Source organism: Schistocerca americana, chromosome 6 (assembly GCF_021461395.2).
Source record: "Schistocerca americana isolate TAMUIC-IGC-003095 chromosome 6, iqSchAmer2.1, whole genome shotgun sequence".
Lineage (NCBI taxonomy): Eukaryota > Metazoa > Arthropoda > Insecta > Orthoptera > Acrididae > Schistocerca > Schistocerca americana.
The window spans coordinates 130,848,785-130,869,348 of NC_060124.1; the positions used below are offsets into that span (position 1 = coordinate 130,848,785).

General features: G+C 37.2%; 1 protein-coding gene across 1 annotated transcript in view; it reads right to left on the minus strand.

The window, feature by feature from the left end:
* LOC124619367 (autophagy-related protein 16-like) overlaps nt 1–20,564 on the minus strand; it is a 95,925-nt gene that overhangs the window by 28,156 nt on the left and 47,205 nt on the right. Inside the window, exons 4-5 of the mRNA XM_047145691.1 lie at nt 7,113–7,201; nt 2,815–2,868 (exon numbers count right to left, since the gene is read on the minus strand). Coding sequence (XP_047001647.1) covers nt 2,815–2,868; nt 7,113–7,201 — 143 coding nt within the window. The remainder of the gene's footprint in view (nt 1–2,814; nt 2,869–7,112; nt 7,202–20,564) is intronic.

The following is a 20,564-nucleotide window of genomic DNA, read 5'->3' on the forward strand; positions in this document are numbered from 1 at the left end:
AACAAGAGTTATCTCTGGTTAACAGCAGTGAATTATGGCTATGTTTTTATTCTGTAAGTCTCTGCCTTTCATGATGTTCATTCAATAATACCGGCAAAGAGGATTTACTTACTAATGACCTGTGGTGTGGTAGAATGTTGTCTCATCAAAAGTATCCAGACACACATTTGTGGACATTAATAAGGGGTATGATTGCTTGAACTCTGCTGGAAGCACTTTCAAAGACGAATCTGAATATCTGTGGAGGCATGGCAGGCCATTTTGCCTCAAGAGCAGAAACCAGAGAAGATACAGATGTTAATGCTGTGCTCTAGAGTGAAGTCGATAATACAACTAATTCCACACGTGTTCCATTGGGTTCAGGTAAGGACTCTGGGCAGGGCAGTCCATTTCAGGAATGTTATTTTCCACAAACCACTGTCTGTCTGATGCTGCTTCTTGCCAGACTATATCCTAAACACAAAGAACAATCCCATACTGTAATAAAACCACCTCCGTACTTCACTGATGGCACTACACACGATGACAGGTAACATTCTCCTAGCATTCACAAACACCAACCCATCCATCTGATTGCCACAGGTTACTGCATGATTTGTCAATCCAAATCGTGAAATTGCAATCACCCACTGTTATGCGGTGTGATTTTTTAGAATCCTCAAGTGTTACATAGCACTGCCTACAGAAATGTGTAACTTCTGAGGAGCTACTTGACCACTGCACTCCATTTTTTTGAACTCCCTACTCACAGTCATTGTGTTAGTTGGTCTGCTTGTAGCACTTTGGAACACATGAGCAATTCATTCTCGCATTTTCATGTGATATTTTACAACCATCCTCTGTAATTCACAGATGCTGGACCTGGACAAAGTACAAGAAATCCCAATGCCCACTAGATTCCTTCATTTATTTAACAAAGAAATTAGCCAAACAGCTGTCCAAATTGAGAAGTTGTTTTATTTTGTTTTCACTACCAGTTTTGGCAACTCAATATTGCATCTTCAGGCCCCATATGCACTTCTCAAAAATTATCAATATTGGCATACTGTGTCCTCGTGAATTGTCAAGTGCTTCCTTTAAAGACTTGACTGCAACTTCAATAAAAGATGTTTAGGAAATACTTCATTGCAGTATCCACTATCTTCAGATCTGAGTGATAATTAGTATAAGGATAGAATAAAAAAGACGAATGAATGTGAAACACCTTTGCTACACAGAGTAACACTTAACTGCAATTTAAAATATAGAATTTTTCTTTAAGAAACCTGTTGAAATGTCATTCCATCGTGAAAAATATAAACAATTTATTGCAGTATGCAGCAGGCCCTCTGTGGGACTGAACAGATTACAATGAAATCTGGTGTGAAATGTGGACACAGTAAAGACAGGAGTTTAAGCCCCAATTAAGTACTTAAGATTTATACATCAGTTAAGGTCAGATTAAGTAAGAGCTGGAAGCAAACCAAACACAGCAAGAAATTTCACATTAGATTTTCCAGTGTCTATTAATTGTACCAGAACTACATTTTTGAAGTTACAGCCATTATTTAATAGTACAAATGGAACAATAGACAGCATTTCTGTTGATTATTTCAAATCTGGCAAACACACAAAAGCATATGACAGTAAAACATACTCTACAGTTACTATGACACACACACATATAAGAACTTTTACACAGTAACATGAAACTTATTTGCACACTTCCATGAAGAGTGTCAACAGTGAAGCTTCTGCATGCATCAACTTGTAACACACGCACACACACATACGCGTGCGCACATGCGCGCGCGCGCCTACACACACACACACACACACACACACACACACACACACACACGAAAAAACATGAAGAAGAGAAGCCAAAAGTTACAAAACAGAATAAGGTTCAAAGCATTTTATTTGAGGTTATGTACTATGTACCATGTCTGTACCTCCCAGAGAGAGAGAGAGTTTAAGACTGTTTCCTTTGGCTTTTGCGATAGTGATTTCCTGGCCAAAAATCTAATTCTAAATTTATAGTTACGTTTTGATATTAACATATGGATTCTATCAACAATTGATAAATGGACACATTCAATGACATCCTTGTCAGTGGGGATGGCAGTGTCCAGTGTTATGGAAAAGCACTATTCTTTATGTTCCTAAGAACTATAAAGAATATTTGAACAGAAGCAGGATACCATGTTCTGCTGCTTTCTAACCATGTACGACACGAAAAAGTGGTTGCCAAAAGAAAATACTGCACATTTCAGTTTGATTTGCCACGTAACATCTTTGTAACTTACACTTTAAATGTAAGTGGTTGTCTCCATGAATCCATACCTTAAGTTGGAAGGAAAGAGTTTACAAGGAGGGTAGTGAACGTAATAAACAGTGTGGGTGGAAATTAAAATTTTTAAATTTCTGCTGTATCTCTTGGACGAAACAAACTATATGGCTTAAGAGTCCACAGAACACGTGGAAGCAGTAAAAGAAGGTAATTATGTAACAAACTGATTTTCTTACACTTCAAGGGAACCAGTATTGTGACGAAATATGCACAGAACATTTAGTTCTACAACCAAATACTTCTACTTTTTACATCACCAATTCTCTTTTCAAGTATTATCAGAATACACAATAATAGAACAAAAGTGATTTCTCCAACTTATAGCATGCTTTCCTGGAGATGGTCACAGTGTATAATAAATGTCTTCTTTTGCCATAATACATAGTACTAACACACACACAATAGCTAAGAGAGATCCCCCATAAAGCTCAGAAAAACTGTATTTAATAAACTATTACTGCAGTTAGCTTATTTCAACTTACCCAAAGAATTTGAGAGATTGTATCAGAAAGGCAGTTGGGCTAATGGCACGTGCACTGTAAATAAAGTATTGATGCTTGATGGCTCTACTGTTTCTAAATAAATATGTTAGAAAGAAACTACAAGAGACCCACAAATGACCATAATTACAAAACTGTATGTACAACAGATTGATCTTTACAAAGGACTGATCACTACTTTACTGGCAATTAAATTTGCAAATAAATTTACACACAGAACTACTATTTTCAAATAATATAAGATTTAACTTGCAAAGCACTAAATCATGAAGTGAAGAATAAATACAAGTTCCAATGAGATTAAAGAAGAAACAAATTGTGTCTCATGCATGGATACTAGGATAACTGCTTATTTCAAGCTCCTGATTTTTCTTTCTGAAGGATAAATAATGTGACAAAGCAAAAAGAGAGGTAGATAAAAGCGCAAAAACTTCTCCCAAAAAATTCTTGTAGTCCATCAGGCTCTCAGTAATCAATATAAGTAGGTTTACTCATGCTTCTCGTGTCACATATACACTGCCAAAGTTTTGCTGTGCTTATTTCACTGACTATGACAAGCACATAGCAAAGCAAAAAGTATTAAATAAACAAATATGTACATAGTTACAAATTGTAAAATTAAAAAAAAGGAAAAAACACGGACAAATACTGCTATAACCCATAACCACTGTTCTAAAACAAGAACTGACACCACATACTACTACGAAAACCTGTGTTATAAGAACAAGGGTCAAGATCCCAAAATTTACCAATAAACTGTGACTAATTACATAGTTTGAAACAAATACTAACAAAGAGATAGAGGGGCTGGCCAGTACTTACCTCAGCTCAGTACAGCCGACAGATAACACAAAACAGGATCCTTGCTACCCTCCCTGTTTACCTTTCCCTGTTGCTTCATAACCTGGGTTGTGAGTAACTAAATCCACTTTCCCTTCTTCCCTTTTTTTCCCCTCACCCCTTCCTGATGAAGGAACAAAGTTCCGAAAGCTAGGAATGTAAATTTTCTGTTCTGTTTTGTGTTATCTATCGGCTGTACTGAGCTGAGGTAAGTACTGGCCAGTCCCTCTATCTCTTTGTTAGTATTTGTTTCACATCTTTATATGAGATTTTCCATTAATCATTTGATTAAATAGTTTACACACTGACATTACTAATGCATTTTGTCAAGTCACAGTAACAACAATAATCAAACCTGAACTTTCTACTATAGACAATATATATGCACACATCAGGCACATTGATACATTAACTTTACATTCATATAGTACCTTATAAACTTGAAATGCGGGTACATATGCAGAATCTACTTTCCTAGACACAGGAAATCTCTGAAATGTATCAAACACCACATTTTTTACTGTACAGGAAGGTGTAATTATAACAGCCTACAGGAGTGTAACTGACTCAAAGTATTTGTGCTAGACCAAACCTTGTGCATTATCTTGGACAGTGGGTATGTGACAAAGCAGATGGATTAGTTCATCTGTTATGTTTTTCTCCTCCCAAAATTACTATTATTATTATTCAATTTTGTGATGTCTTTGGTGCTGTCATTTACATAGCATGTGCACAATACCTAAAAATCCCTAGTATTGACCCAGGGCAAATTCAACTTTATTATCAATTACATTCTTTTGGTTACTTGGAGTATAATCAGCTAGTTACTTTGCCTAAAAATCAAGCTAATTACAAAATATCAGTAATTTAAAGTTTTGTTATCATTGTTCATATGTAAACAAATACATGATTACTGACTTCATAATAAAGTAGCTTTTTAAAAAAAGCTGTAGAAATAAAGTACTCATACAACCAGAGACAATAATAAGTTAGCAACAGCTACACTCAGTTGATTTTGAAGTAATTAACAGATTTAGATAAAACATTTTTACTGATCAGAATTGCATATTTGCACCAACTAACCAGCATAATTCAGTGGAAATTATTACTGTATCTGGAAGTTCATGTGTAAATGAATCTCCATCCACTATTCAGTTACCTAGAAATGTAACTCTTTAATTGTAATCTGTGAAAACAACTCCAGTTTTAATTATTGTAAACTTTTAACAGAGGCATGTTGGAAGTCCTTTTAGTTCAATCTGTGGTGGGGTCTGAAATGAGCAAGATCTATGTCTGCCAATGCAGTATAAGGTATTGCACTCTATTTAGTGAAGATCACAAATTGGAAAAAGTACCATGTTTACCCTAAATTTCACACTTGGGAGGTTATGCAATGATTCAGTGACTGACTGCGAACTTATAATTATTTCCATTAAAGAGTTAATCTTTCAATAATTGCAAATGCTAATCATGACAGTACGATCAGACAACAAATAATGTTACTTCTGAAAGATATTTACTATGCACATTGTTTTCATATTGATATGACTGTTACATCTGGAAGACAGTGTTTGAAGAGTTATATTCAGTGCTTGTGTTAATTATACGTGTGCCACATGCAAACAATTGTGACTGCATGTCTAAATTAGGTAACTGGACTCAGACTGCAACAGTAGGATTTCAGTTGAGTGTAGTATGTGGCTTTACATTTTATTTGTCCACAATTGAAGTACATGAGGCTTGAACTGGCCATAAACATTAGTTAATTTAGCAACCAAGGGAAATTTAAGGGTTTGAACTTCAATTTTGATGTGGACTACATTTTGACTGTGGTATCACATATCAATACTAGGCTACAGGCGTCATAGCTGCAAAATTGCAAGTTTCCATCTGACGCCGATAACAGTCAGGCGGGATCTGGTGGATCCAACCCATTCTCTGAGCCACACCTCCAGCAGCTCTGAACCTCAAGTATTCTCTGCCACTGTAATACAGAAGGTCCAATAGCAGTGGCTCACCGAACTTGTGCTCAGAGCCATTTCGGTACAGGAAGCTGTGCAGATGCCACCTAGTCGTGGCTCCAACACCATTGTTGTTGCTGTTATATGAACTGGACTCTCCTTCTTGTGGCACCATTTGTAGTGTCTTTCTTCACTTGGAAATTTACACGTTAAGTAAATCTTCTGTTTACTGTGTTTATGTTCCTAATCATTTCTGCTCTGGTCCAGCTTTCCTAGAACAGCAGTGACCCACCACTCCTTACTGTTCTGTACACAACACTGACAATGAATTATTCCCACCACCAACTTCTGAGCCAGGTTTGATGAAGACACTGCCATCGAGGCTAACTGTACAGGTAAAGATGAATGGACTACAAGTAGTCTGTAGAAACAAAGCTATTGATAAGGTGAGTCCCAAAAAAAAGGACTGTTCACCATGCTGTATATCATTATCATGCAAAGTGAGCAGAACTCTCAGAGTGTTTGGTGGTGATGGTTTCGGCTGTGAGGAAGTATCAACATATAGTAACTGACAGTAAATCTGCAATAAACTAGATAAAACTTTTATTTGCTATGAAGTGAACAGCAGCTGGCCTACTGCACAGACAAAAGGACAGGAAGGAAGATAGATTAGAGCAGCACATTCCATCAATCTTTAAGAGACACAGCAAAAATCCACAGTTCATTATCAATGTAACCAGCTCTGTAAGGAATCATAATTATACATTTCATACAAATATACTATACACAATAAAAGTCTTTACCATATTTTTGTTTCATTTCCTGTCAAAAAGTGTTGAAACAGTGCACTTATTTAATGTAAAACACTCATTTAGATCATGGGGCACATAGAAAATGGAAATGTATGTTAACCCAGCACTCTCTGACTATGTATTTTATTGTCGTTTCAGGAAGAAAAGTATGGCTGTTAAATTACTATCAAAGCTCAGTTCTCAAATGCCTTATACCAGCCCTGCCTAAGACATTGGAGCAACATCTGGTGGCCAGTACATTCATGCCATTACTTCCCTTCCTCTTGTTGGTCATATATAGGCAATGAAAGTTTTTCCTACTAACAGGAATATATGGGCTGAAGCGAGTCAAATGTTAAAACGGTATTTGAATGGATAAGAACTTTGGACACAGGGTTCAACTAGTTGCATTCTGCCTCGAGTGCCAAAGCTTACAAAATTACAATGTCATTCAACTAAATCAGATTATCAGCTTTCATTGAATTAATTAATGCACGGATATCTTATGAACTTCACAAAGTTTCTACAAGCTTTACAAAAGCACACATGAATGCAAAAGAGCATGCAACACTAAATGTAACTGGCTGAGTACTGCTGCCAGTCTAGACACATTCATACACAAAATTCAATTACATAAATAGTGTTCAATAATAAGGAAGCTGGTTCCCTATAAGAAATGCATACATACCTGACAAAATTCTCATTTTCTTCATTCATTTTCTCTGCATCTTTTGATTTATACCTAATAAGTCTTTCAACAAGGGTATTGTTCTCCTCCTGCAAATACATTAATCACCACTGAAATTCTTCCTTTTGTAATTAGTAGAATAACTTATTTTTTCAGACAATATAAATTTTTCAAAAATACGTTGAATGAGTAAGAACAACTCATTAGGATATCAATGTTTTCAGTTATGTCAGAAACAGCAATATTAGCAAAACATTAAACTACATAGTATGTAAACTATAGCTATTAAAGATTAGTACCATTGCTTACTTCCAGAGACTTGTGAACATTCAAACTGAAATATATTTTGGACGTTTGATGTCATTCTCAGTGAACAAAAAGCTTTAATTATGTAAGAAACTACACCTTTGAATCTGCTGTTTTGTTACTCACTGCCTTAAGAAACTTCAAATACTGTCATGCATTAACGTAGATAGCAAAATATAATCCAATCAACAATTCAATTAATTTTTACTTCAGAAGTTGCTCGTTTAATACTGCAATTATGCAAAATATCACAGGAAATAAATAATTAAATATAAATAAAAGCACTTTTTTGAAAAACTGCACTCTTTTCTTTCCACGTTATTTTTCAGCTGTCACAGTATATGTTGCTCTCATCAAACAATAGGTATGCAGAAGAATGATAAAATAGCTTAAAAAGTTACACGAATGGTTGACATGAAATAATTACGAAATAGTTGATGATATCATTTAAAGTTGTAAAAAAATCATGAAGGAAAGGCTTTAAAAGACAGTCCATTACAATTTCAAAATACATGTTGTAAACAAAAAAATTATACCAAAAAATGAAAAAAGACCAAAATAAAACATTGTGAAAAAACTTATTGTAATAACACCAGGGATACCACATATTACAAACTACATGCCAAAATTCTCAACAGTTAAATATCAGTGGGACATACACTAACAAAATAACAAACAAGTTTTAGAGGTGAGCGTTCCACCACCAGTGTAATATTCATTTTATGTCAGCTTGTTAAAAGCAAACAGAATTTAACTTAAAATACATTTACCATTCACAACTTTGAGAAAATGTTTGACAATGTTATTGCAGGAAAGCTAGCATACACATGTAATCACAGTGCATTCCCATTACACTTTTTATTGTCAGTTTGAAACATGATCTTTATGAAACATGACAATAGTGATAGTGAAGGTAAATTTACAAATCCAATGTCAGCAAATAAATGTGAGGTAAAGATGAAGTTTATCTTCTGCATTATTTAGTATTTGATTGTAGTATATTTAGTATTTGATTGTTATTTAGTATCCAGACTGACAGTACTACAGATTGGATTTATACTCATACAGAAACTAAAACTAATCTGTTCATCCCGACAAACCCACCTCACTGTTTTTAAAAGATAGTGAACTAAAAATGGCAACTCTCAGCACTGAAGAAATGCCCTTCTAGACAAAACTCCTATCCAACTTAAAACTATTGCTAATTAAAGAACACATTAGACAATAATCAACCAGCATCTAAAAGCTAAAATATGAAAAGAAACACAAATGTTCAAGGTGATTTTTTTTCTTTACAGATATAGGGAAATGTATTGTGGAACTTAAATAAGAAACAAGGCCACTATAGTCAAAGAATGAAACAATTTCACAGACACTGAGAACAACAACAGTTAGAGGAAAAAGTGATGGAATGATCTCCTGCAGACATTGAATCCAGAAAGACTGAAACGTTACAAAATCTTAAGGCAAAACAGAAAAATTAAGGAAGAGATGGAAAGGATAACATGCACAAATGGCCTAATCCAGGAACTGAAGAAAACAAAATACATTATTTGTTGACTGCTATATACATGGTAATATTTAGTCCCTGAAATTCTTGGTTAGGTCACTCCAAAATATGGAAACTCATACTTCCCAAGGCAAAGGGCAGCTGTGTCTACCATCCTCTGGTACAGCCATGAAATATGAATGACCTACTTGAGTGCACTTTGCATATGCACAACAGCTTCATGTGCTATAAAGGGCTGTAAGGGCCATGCATCCTTATACATAATATTTCATAGTGAGAAAAATTATATATAAAAACAAAGATGAGGTGACTTACCGAACGAAAGCGCTGGCAGGTCGATAGACACACAAACATACACACAAAATTCAAGCTTTCGCAACAAACTGTTGCCTCATCAGGAAAGAGGGAAGGAGAGGGAAAGACGGAAGGAAGAGGGTTTTAAGGGTGAGGGTAAGGAGTCATTCCAATCCCGGGAGCGGAAAGACTTACCTTAGGGGGAAAAAAGGACAGGTATACACTCGCACACACACACATATCCATCCACACATACAGACACAAGCAGACATATTTAAAGACAAAGAGTTTAAATATGTCTGCTTGTGTCTGTATGTGTGGATGGATATGTGTGTGTGTGCGAGTGTATACCTGTCCTTTTTTCCCCCTAAGGTAAGTCTTTCCGCTCCCGGGATTGGAATGACTCCTTACCCTCACCCTTAAAACCCACTTCCTTCCGTCTTTCCCTCTCCTTCCCTCTTTCCTGATGAGGCAACAGTTTGTTGTGAAAGCTTGAATTTTGTGTGTATGTTTGTGTGTCTATCGACCTGCCAGCGCTTTCGTTCGGTAAGTCACCTCATCTTTGTTTTTATATGTAATTCTTCCCACGTGGAATGTTTCCCTCTATAATATTGATATTTCATAGTGATATTGATATTTGTTTCTATTTTATTATTATTTATTCTTTCACACGGGGTTTGGCAGGTTATATTTGTTTCCATTTTATTATTATTTATTCTTTCACACGGGGTTTGGCAGGTTATCAGTTGGATATTAGACAACTGGAAAACTCTGGCCTGGTCAGATGAGTTGTAATTTCAGTTGGTAAGAGCTGATGGTACGGTTCAAGAATGGTGCAGACTCCAAGAAGCCATGGACCCAGGTTGTCAACAAGGCGCAAGTTGGTGGTTACTCCATAATGGTGTCGGCTGTGTTTTCATGGAATGGACTGGGTCCTCTGATCCAACTGAACTGATCACTGACTTGTAATTGGTTACGTTCAGCCATTTATGGGATTCATGTTCCCAAATGACAATGTCATGTCACTGTGCAACAATAGTACAATTGCTCGAACAGTCCACGGGTATGCTGCCGGTTCATAGTGTCCAACAGGCACAATATTTCGGCAATCAGACATGTCGCCATCATCAGGTGCGCTGACGAACTGAGCACCTGACAATGGCGACATGTCTGATCGCCGAAATATTGTGCTCGTTTGACACTATGAACCGGCAGTATACCCATGGACTGTTCGAGCAACAAATACGCCGGGAGAAACTGAAGAATCACAGTAGTACAATTGTTCATGATTTGTTTGAAGAACATTCTGGACATTTTAGTAAATTATCTTATCAGCCAGAGAGCCCAGAATGAATCCCATCGAATATTTATCGGACAGAATCGACAAGTCAGCTCATGGACAAAATCTTGCACCAGCAACACTTTCACAATTGTGGATAGCTACCAAGGCAACACTGCTCGATATTTCTGCACAGGACTTCCAACGACTTTTTGAGTCTGTGCCACATCAAGTTGCAGCAATATGCTGGGCAAAAAGAGGTCCATCAATATATTAGAAGGAATTCCATGACTTTTGTCACTTCACAGTAAACTTTATTTTGTCCACACAGTAATTGTCACTTTATGATAGGTTGGTTTTCAGAAAGTTTGTACCAAAGAACGTTTTGGTTAATTCAGAATAATTAAGCTCTATCTGTGAAGGGTTTATGATTGTGTGTGTACCTGTTATAATAGAACACAAAGTAATTTGTGCTTTATGATAAAGTGGATCAATTAAAAAAATTACATTCAACATTCCTCCTTCAGGGAATAAAAGTGGACTGATTTGAGTCAGCTGAAAAATTCAAGAAGGGGGAAGGGAGCAAGTCACTCAGATGCAAAACTGAGAAACATCCACCTGATCTTAATAACGTCAGTCTGTCCATAAATTTCAGTCTTAGATTAAAAAATAAGTGTATGGTTGTCACCACAGATAAGCCTTTCTGCTGATTAGCTTTTTCTTATGATTCAAAGGAAAAGGTACTGGAATCTGGAGGTTTGAAACACACAGTATTACGGAGGTATACTGATGATACTTTTGTAGTGTGGAAAGACTAAGTTACACTAATTTTGTAGTTTTCAACCATGAAAATATTTATTTTACCATGGAAATAATAAACAACTCTCTTCCAGTCTTTAATGTTTCCGTTTGTTGCAAAGATTATGAAATCTTGGTACACACACTGTATTGCAGGCCAATCCACACAAACGTGTGAAGTAAATGGTTCCCACCATACTTCCCAGACTATGAGTGTCTTTGTAACTTTAGTGCCTAGAGCGCATAGTGCTGCTAACAAGGACAAGATGAGCTTATACACATAAAGAGGCCTTGAAGTAAATGGATATTCTCAAGAACAGATTTGCAAAGTGCTACAGATACTACATAACGTAGAATTAGAAAGATGAAATGTAGCGGTTGAAATACAGGGATTTCCCACCATATAAAGTATTTTCTCAAAGACAGGCCGGAACCTTATGACTATGGAATGCAAATTGATCTTTTGCCTTCAACTGGAGACAGAAGGACTTCTTGGACATAAGAACAGTTCATAATCTGTACAGGTAAGGTTTACAAGGACAGAATATCAGAGTTTAATGTTCTATTAACAGTCAGGTCATTACAGACAGAGCACAAGTTTGGACTGAGGAAGGAAACTGACTATCCTATTTCAAATAAATCGCCTTGGTACTGACTTTCAGTGATGTGGGGAAAACCACAGAAAACCTAAATCTGGATGACAAGGTGGGGATCTTAACCACCATCTTGCTGAAGATGTGTCATGTGTCTTACTATTGCATCGACCCACTCTGTAGTTTTTACAAGATCCCTGTGAGTGTATACTGTAATATACTGGACAGGCAACGCAATTAATTCATAAGAAATACACAGAACACTGACTAAAAAAACAGCTCTTACCCTCAGATAAATTGGCTTTGGCAAAGCAATGTATGAACACTAGCCCCTCAATGATGTATGACATTATCAAAAACTGGTGTCAACATCACTCTTCTGGGGGGGGCAATTTTACTGTGTAAGAAGGTGTAGAAATTTGTAGGCGAAGAATTTAAATAACTGTGACAGTGGTTTCAGAATGGAAAAATTGTGGAATATGGCTCTTTCTTTGAATAGTTCTGAAAAATACAACAGTGACACTACCATTAATGCATCTAGCATTTATGCTTCTATGAGGCGAGATGTGTGCTGTAACTTCAGACAGTTGACTCCCTCTGAAGTTGGTAGGAATGTATAGAGCCGGTAATTAAAGTAGTGAAAGAAATTGTATTTCTCTGGCAATACATCTGAAGCCTAGAGAATCAGTCGATTCACAGGGAAAACATGAAACTGCACATAATTAAATAATTATAATTGATTTAGGTCTACAGATGCAATGGATTTTTTGAAGAAAAATTTTCCACCACTGACTGCATTTATTTCCTCTAAGTCCCAAAAATTTACAGTAAACAGGCACAGTCATTGGTAAAAATGTATAATAAATATATGTAGTCAATGGTAAAGATGGTATCTTCAAAAGATGCATGTAAGTATTCTTTTGTTTCTTCATTGTCAAAGAACACTGATGTCTCATCTTACATCATAACTGTTTAGAGTTAAGCAAGTGGACAAAAGTTCCTTTATTTTTCCTTTTTTTGTGTCATCGCTGGATTTTCTTTGATGTCTCAAAACACAATGAGGAATTAAGTAGACTTTGTTCTGTTGAAAAGAAGTTCAGTTTTCTCTGTTTTCCATGTGTACGCAATTTTTTTCTCTCAATAAAGATTAATGAGTGTGGTACAACCATTTTATTCTACTCCAGCAACAGTTATGAGTCCAGGTCTACTAATTAAAAAAACAAAAAATAGAAAACTGCGTTCCAATTCAACATTCTAAAATTTGTATGTTTGGCAAAGATGAAACATTTGTCAATTCCGATTTAGTATTTCTTTTGCAATACATTTGGAAAACGTTACCTGATGCTGAACTGTATTCATGAATTTCACAGGAAATGTGTTCCTTTAACAAAAGTGAGCTGATCAGTAAAACACACAGGGATGATAGAGGACAGACAAAGCACTGACAAATTAAATGGAGTGAAATGCACTTCCTGGTTGTGTCAAATGAATATGGTTCAATGGATTCCAATTTGTGGTCCATAATTGAGCTCGGCAAGGTGAAACCTGGTGAAGGTGACTAGTTGATGATTAAAAAGGTACATATATCGAGTCAAAGTAAGGCATTGGCAAAACTTAACTTCCTATATGTGGTGAACAAGTGCACGTATGAAATCTGACCAATCCAGAAACAGTATGGGAAGAACTTCATTATACGCCCCAGAAGAAAGCAAATTTTGCACTGGTACTGTGAACCTGAGGAGGAAATTATGTTCAGTAAAGATGAACAGTTGTGAATCTATTATTTAGGACTGATAAACAGTACTGTAGCTGATCTGGTGACCATGGTGACAAAATTGAAGCTGGAGCTCTAGTAATGACTATTCTCTGAGTACCTCCATTTAATTTTGACACCTTTCTCCTCCCACTCACGTGATGTCTACACTGTAATTTTTAAATATTAAATTTATTTGATATGTTCATGTTTTTGCTTCATTTCAACTAGGTTGCTCGGAATTCATTTCATTCAACAAAATGTTATCCATTACAACAATGAATATTCTCTGCTACTAGGCAGTTTTCAAGAAAATTAATTTAATTAAACTCATTATAGAGAACCACTAGTATGAATATCAAGAGCTCAGATGGAAACCTAGTTCTAAGCAAAGAAGGGAAAGCAGAAAGGTGGAGGGAGTATATAGAGGGCCTATAGAAGGGCAGTGTACTTGAGGACAATATTACGGAAATGGAAGAGGATGTAGATGAAGATGAAATGGGAGGTACGATACTGCGTGAAGAGTTTGACAGAGCACCGAAAGACCTGAGTCGAAACAAGGCCCCCGGAGTAGACAACATTCCATTAGAACTACTGACGGCCTTGGGAGTGCCAGTCCTGACAAAACTCTACCACCTGGTGAGCAAGATGTATGAGACAGGCGAAATACCTTAAGACTTCAAGAAGAATATAATAATTCCGATCCCAAAGAAAGCAGGTGCTGACAGATGTGAAAATTACCGAACAATCAGTTTAATAAGTCACGGATGCAAAATACTAACGTGTATTCTTTACAGGCGAATGGAAAAACTGGTAGAAGCTGACCTCGGGGAAGATCAGTTTGGATTCCATAGAAATATTGGAACACGTGAGGCAATACTGACCCTACGACTTATCTTAGAAGCTAGATTAATAAAAGGCAAACCTACATTTCTAGCATTTGTATACTTAGAGAAAGCTTTTGACAATGTTGACTGGAATACTCTCTTTCAAATTCTGAAGGTGGCAGGGGTAAAATACAGGGAGCGAAAGGCTATTTACAATTTGTACAGAAACCAGATGGCAGTTATAAGAGTCGAGGGGTATGAAAGGGAAGCAGTGGTTGGGAAGGGAGTGAGATAGGGTTGTAGCCTCCTCCCGATGTTATTCAATCTGTATATTGAGCAAGCAGTGAAGGAAATAAAAGAAAAATTCGGAGTAGGTATTAAAATCCATGGAGAAGAAATAAAAACTTTGAGGTTCGCCGATGACATTGTAATTCTGTCAGAGACAGCAAAGGACTTGGAAGAGCAGTTGAATGGAATAGACAGTGTCATGAAAGGAGGGTATAAGATGAACATCAACAAAAGCAAAACAAGGATAATGGAATGTAGTCGAATTAAGTCGGGCAATGCTGAGGGAATTAGATTAGGAAATGAGACACTTAAAGTAGTAAAGGAGTTTTGCTATTTGGGGAGCAAAATAACTGATGATGGTCGAAGTAGAGAGGATATCAAATGTAGACTGGCAATGGCACGGAAAGCGTTTCTGAAGAAGAGAAATTTGTTAACATCGAGTATTGATTTAAGTGTCAGGAAGTCATTTCTGAAAGTATTTGTATGGAGCGTAGCCATGTATGGAAGTGAAACATGGACGATAACTACTTTGGACAAGAAGAGAATAGAAGCTTTCGAAACGTGGTGCTACAGAAGAATGCTGAAGATTAGATGGGTGGATCATATAACTAATGAGGAGATATTGAATAGGATTGGGGAGAAGAGAAGTTTGTGGCACAACTTAACTAGAAGAAGGGATCGGTTGGTAGGACATGTTCTGAGGCATCAAGGGATCACCAATTTAGTATTGGAGGGCAGCGTGGAGGGTAAAAATCGTAGAGGGAGACCAAGAGATGAATACACTAGACAGATTCAGAAGAATGTATGTTGCAGTAGGTACTGGGAGATGAAGAAGCTTGCACAGGATAGAGTAGCATGGAGAGCTGTGTCAAACCAGTGTCAGGACTGAAGGCCACAACAACAACAACATAGTAGACCTTAGACGTAATTATCATTTTCACCTCTAATTTCACAGAATAGAAGGGTAGTGTATAGATTTAGAAAGTGTATTAAGCAGTGTTTTCAACACATGGTTAAAAACACTTTTTATTTTAAATATGCCAATCCTGAGTAGTACCTGAAAGGACAGAGAGATGGACAATAAGGCTCCATGAAAATAGTATTAACGATTATGACAGATCCCTAACAAACTGACCTTCGGTTGATATATTACATACATTAAATGCCACTGAACCTTTGCTTAATTTGCAGATGAAACACAACATTGATTGTATCTTCCTTTGAAGTATATGATTACACAGCTTTTCAGTATCTTCATTTATATGATCACTAAGACAATTCTTGTCGGTGAATTTCAGCATAGCTTAGCTCCCTTCCACAAATGATTAACTTCTTGCTGGCATATTTGTTTCGACTTGTCAGCATGCTACTTAACATATGCATTGTGAAAGTTTTAATACAGATTATGCTGAACACAACAATGTCGGTGTTACATGCTTCACAAAATATCATCACTGACTGACTTGCAGTAATTTCAACAGGCATGGCAGAGAACTACCCAAATGAAATCTGACACTTGTTTCAAATCAGGGAATTCTGGGTATGCACATCTCATTCAGTTCAGAGAGGCCATAAAGCTTGGTAGCCACTTTAACATTATGTTCAGGAGAAATTTTATAAAATAAAATGTTATCTGTTATAAAAAAAGTTGATGTGAGATTTTCTTGCCCCCACCTTTTAAATGAAATCTGGTAAGATTTTGCCAGATCTTCCCTCTATTTTAAGCTCAGGTGATCAATGGATGTCCCCTTATGGCATTGTGCAATTTGCCCAATAATGATTTAAGTGTGCAACAATCAAAAGGCATTTGCTTGCTGGAGATGCTACACAACAAGAATGTAATGAAGATAAACATTCTGCAATGTCCTTGAAAGCATACTGGTAATCACGGTCACCCAAAAACACCAATTACTGAACAATGTGACAAATAAAGAAAGAAGCAACGATGAAAAGCTACTTCTGTTCATTACAAATTTGGTCACACTGCCCCAAAAAGGGGTAAAAATAAAATGCTGTTAGTATGATTGCTGCTCGTGCAGAGTTACATCAAATAGTGATAACTGGGTAGTGGATTTAAAAGCAACTCATTCCACGGTTCCAAATGAAAATTATTTTTCAGCTGTTGATAAAAATGTTTCAGCTGAAATCATAATCTTAGTTGGTGTTGTTGTTGTTGTGGTCTTCAGTCCTGAGACTGGTTTGATGCAGCTCTCCATGCTACTCTATCCTGTGCAAGCTTTTTCATCTCCCAGTACCTACTGCAACCTACATCCTTCTGAATCTGCTTAGTGTATTCATCTCTTGGTCTCCCTCTACGATTTTTACCCTCCACGCTGCCCTCCAATACTAAATTGGTGATCCCTTGATGCCTCAGAACAAGTCCTACCAACCGATGCCTTCTTCTGGTCAAGTTGTGCCACAAACTTCTCTTCTCCCCAATCCTATTCAATACTTCCTCATTACTTATGTGATCTACCCATCTAATCTTCAGCATTCTTCTGTAGCACCACATTTTGTAAGCTTCTATTCTCTTCTTGTCCAAACTATTTATCGTCCATGTTTCACTTCCATACATGGCTACATTCCATACGAATACTTTCAGAAATGACTTCCTGACACTTAAATCAATACTCGATGTTAACAAATTTCTCTTCTTCAGAAACGCTTTCCTTGCCATTGCCAGCCTACATTTTATATCCTCTCTACTTCGACCATCATCAGTTATTTTGCTCCGCAAATAGCAAAACTCCTTTACTACTTTAAGTGCCTCATTTCCTAATATAATTCCCTCAGCATCACCCGACTTAATTAGACTACATTCCATTATCCTTGTTTTGCTTTTGTTGATGTTCATCTTATATCCTCCTTTCAAGACACTGTCCATTCCATTCAACTGCTCTTCCAAGTCCTTTGCTGTCTCTGACAGAATTACAATGTCATCGGCGAACCTCAAAGTTTTTATTTCTTCTCCATGAATTTTAATACCTACTCCGAATTTTTCTTTTGTTTCCTTCACTGCTTGCTCAATATACAGATTGAAAAACATCAGGGAGAGGCTACAACCCTGTCTTACTCCCTTCCCAACCACTGCTTCCCTTTCATGTCCCTCGACTCTTATAACTGCCATCTGGTTTCTGTACAAATTGTAAATAGCCTTTCGCTCCCTGTATTTTACCCCTGCCACCTTTGGAATTTGAAAGAGAGTATTCCAGTCAACATTGTCAAAACTTTCTCTAAGTCTACAAATGCTAGAAACGTAGGTTTGCCTTTCCTTGATCTTTCTTCAAAGATAAGTCGTAAGGTCAGTATTGCCTCACGTGTTCCAGTGTTTCTACGGAATCCAAACTGATCTTCCCCGAGGTTGGCTTCTACTAGTTTTTCCATTCGCCTGTAAAGAATTCGTGTTAGTATTTTGCAGCTGTGACTTATTAAACTGATTGTTCGGACAGCACCTGCTTTCTTTGGGATTGGAATTATCATATTCTTCTTGAAGTCTGAGGGTATTTCGCCTGTTTCATACATCTTGCTCACCAGATCGTAGAGTTTTGTCAGGACTGGCTCTCCCACGGCCGTCAGTAGTTCCAATGGAATATTGTCTACTCCGGGGGCCTTGTTTCGACTCAGGTCTTTCAGTGCTCTGTCAAACTCTTCACGCAGTATCATATCTCCCATTTCATCTTCATCTACATCCTCTTCCATTTCCATAATATTGTCCACAATTACATCGCCCTTGTATAGACCCTCTATATACTCCTTCCACCTTTCTGCTTTCCCTTCTTTGCTTAGAACTGGGTTTCAATCTGAGCTCTTGATATTCATACAAGTCGTTCTCTTATCTCCAAAGGTCTCTTTAATTTTCCTGTAGGCAGTATCTATCTTACCCGTAGTGAGATAGGCCTCTACATCCTTACATTTGTCCTCTAGCCATCCCTGCTTAGCCATTTTGCACTTCCTGTGTATCTCATTTTTGAGACGTTTGTATTCCTTTTTGCCTGCTTCACTTACTGCATTTTTATATTTTCTCCTTTCATCAATTAAATTCAATATTTCTTCTGTTACCCAAGGATTTCTACTAGCCCTCGTCTTTTTACCTACTTGCTCCTCTGCTGCCTTCACTACTTCATCCCTCAAAGCTACCCATTCTTCTTCTACTGTATTTATTTCCCCCATTCCTGTCAATTGCTCCCTTATGCTCTCCCTGAATCTCTGTACAACCTCTGGTTCTTTTAGTTTATCCAGGTCCCATCTCCTTAAATTCCCACCTTTTTGCAGTTTCTTCAGTTTTAATCTACAGGTCATAACCAATAGATTGTGGTCAGAGTCCACATCTGCCCCTGGAAATGTCTTACAATTTAAAACCTGGTTCCTAAATCTCTGTCTTACCATTATATAATCTATCTGATAACTTTTAGTATCTCCAGGGTTCTTCCATGTATACAACCTTCTTTCATGATTCTTAAACCAAGTGTTAGTTATGATTATGTTGTGCTCTGTGCAAAATTCTACCAGGCGGCTTCCTCTTTCATTTGTAAGTCCCAATCCATATTCACCTACTATGTTTCCTTCTCTCCCTTTTCCTACACTCGAATTCCAGTCACCCATGACTATTAAATTTTCATCTCCCTTCACAATCTGAATAATTCCTTTTATTTCATCATACATTTCTTCAATTTCTTCGTCATCTGCAGAGCTAGTTAGCATATAAACTTGTACTACTGTAGTAGGTGTGGGCTTCGTATCTATCTTGGCCACAATAATGCGTTCACTATGCTGTTTGTAGTAGCTTACCCGCATTCCTATTTTCCTATTCATTATTAAACCTACTCCTGCATTACCCCTATTTGATTTTGTGTTTATAAACCTGTAGTCACCTGACCAGAAGTCTTGTTCCTCCTGCCACCGAACTTCACTAATTCCCACTATATCTAACTTCAACCTATCCATTTCCCTTTTTAAATTTTCTAACCTACCTGCCCGATTAAGGGATCTGACATTCCACGCTCCGATCCGTAGAACGCCAGTTTTCTTTCTCCTGATAACGACATCCTCTTGAGTAGTCCCCGCCCGGAGATCCGAATGGGGGACTATTTTACCTCCGGAATATTTTACCCAAGAGAACGCCATCATCATGTAATCTTACAGTAAAGCTGCATGCCCTCAGGAAAAATTACAGCTGCAGTTTCCCCTTGCTTTCAGCCGTTCGCAGTACCAGCACAGCAAGGCCGTTTTGGTTATTGTTACAAGGCCAGATCAGTCAATCATCCAGACTGTTGCCCTTGCAACTACTGAAAAGGCTGCTGCCCCTCCTCAGGAACCACACGTTTGTCTGGCCTCTCAACAGATACCCCTCCGTTGTGGTTGCACCTACGGTACGGCTATCTGTATCGCTGAGGCACGCAAGCCTCCCCACCAACGGCAAGGTCCATGGTTCAGATGACAGAAAAACAGATGCTGTACAGTAAGAGTGAAGATAATTGACAACATAGATTTGCCTAAGAGAACTGTAACAGTCTCATCCATAAGGCAATGATAGAAAGGTTATTTTTGATGAAAAAGGTTGGAAAATTTACAATGAATCTGGAAGGCTGCTCATTAAAACTCAACACAAATATCATTTACATTAGATAGATATGGAGTCAAATAACAGGTCAATAAACATATTGAGAAATAACAAATTTAACACAAAATCACTAGACTTACGACATTGTAGAATGATGCAGTCTTGTGATTACACTGTAGAAAAGGTGAAATGAACCCTTGTGATGACTGTTTGGTTGGTAAACTGCCATGAAAACCATTTCCAA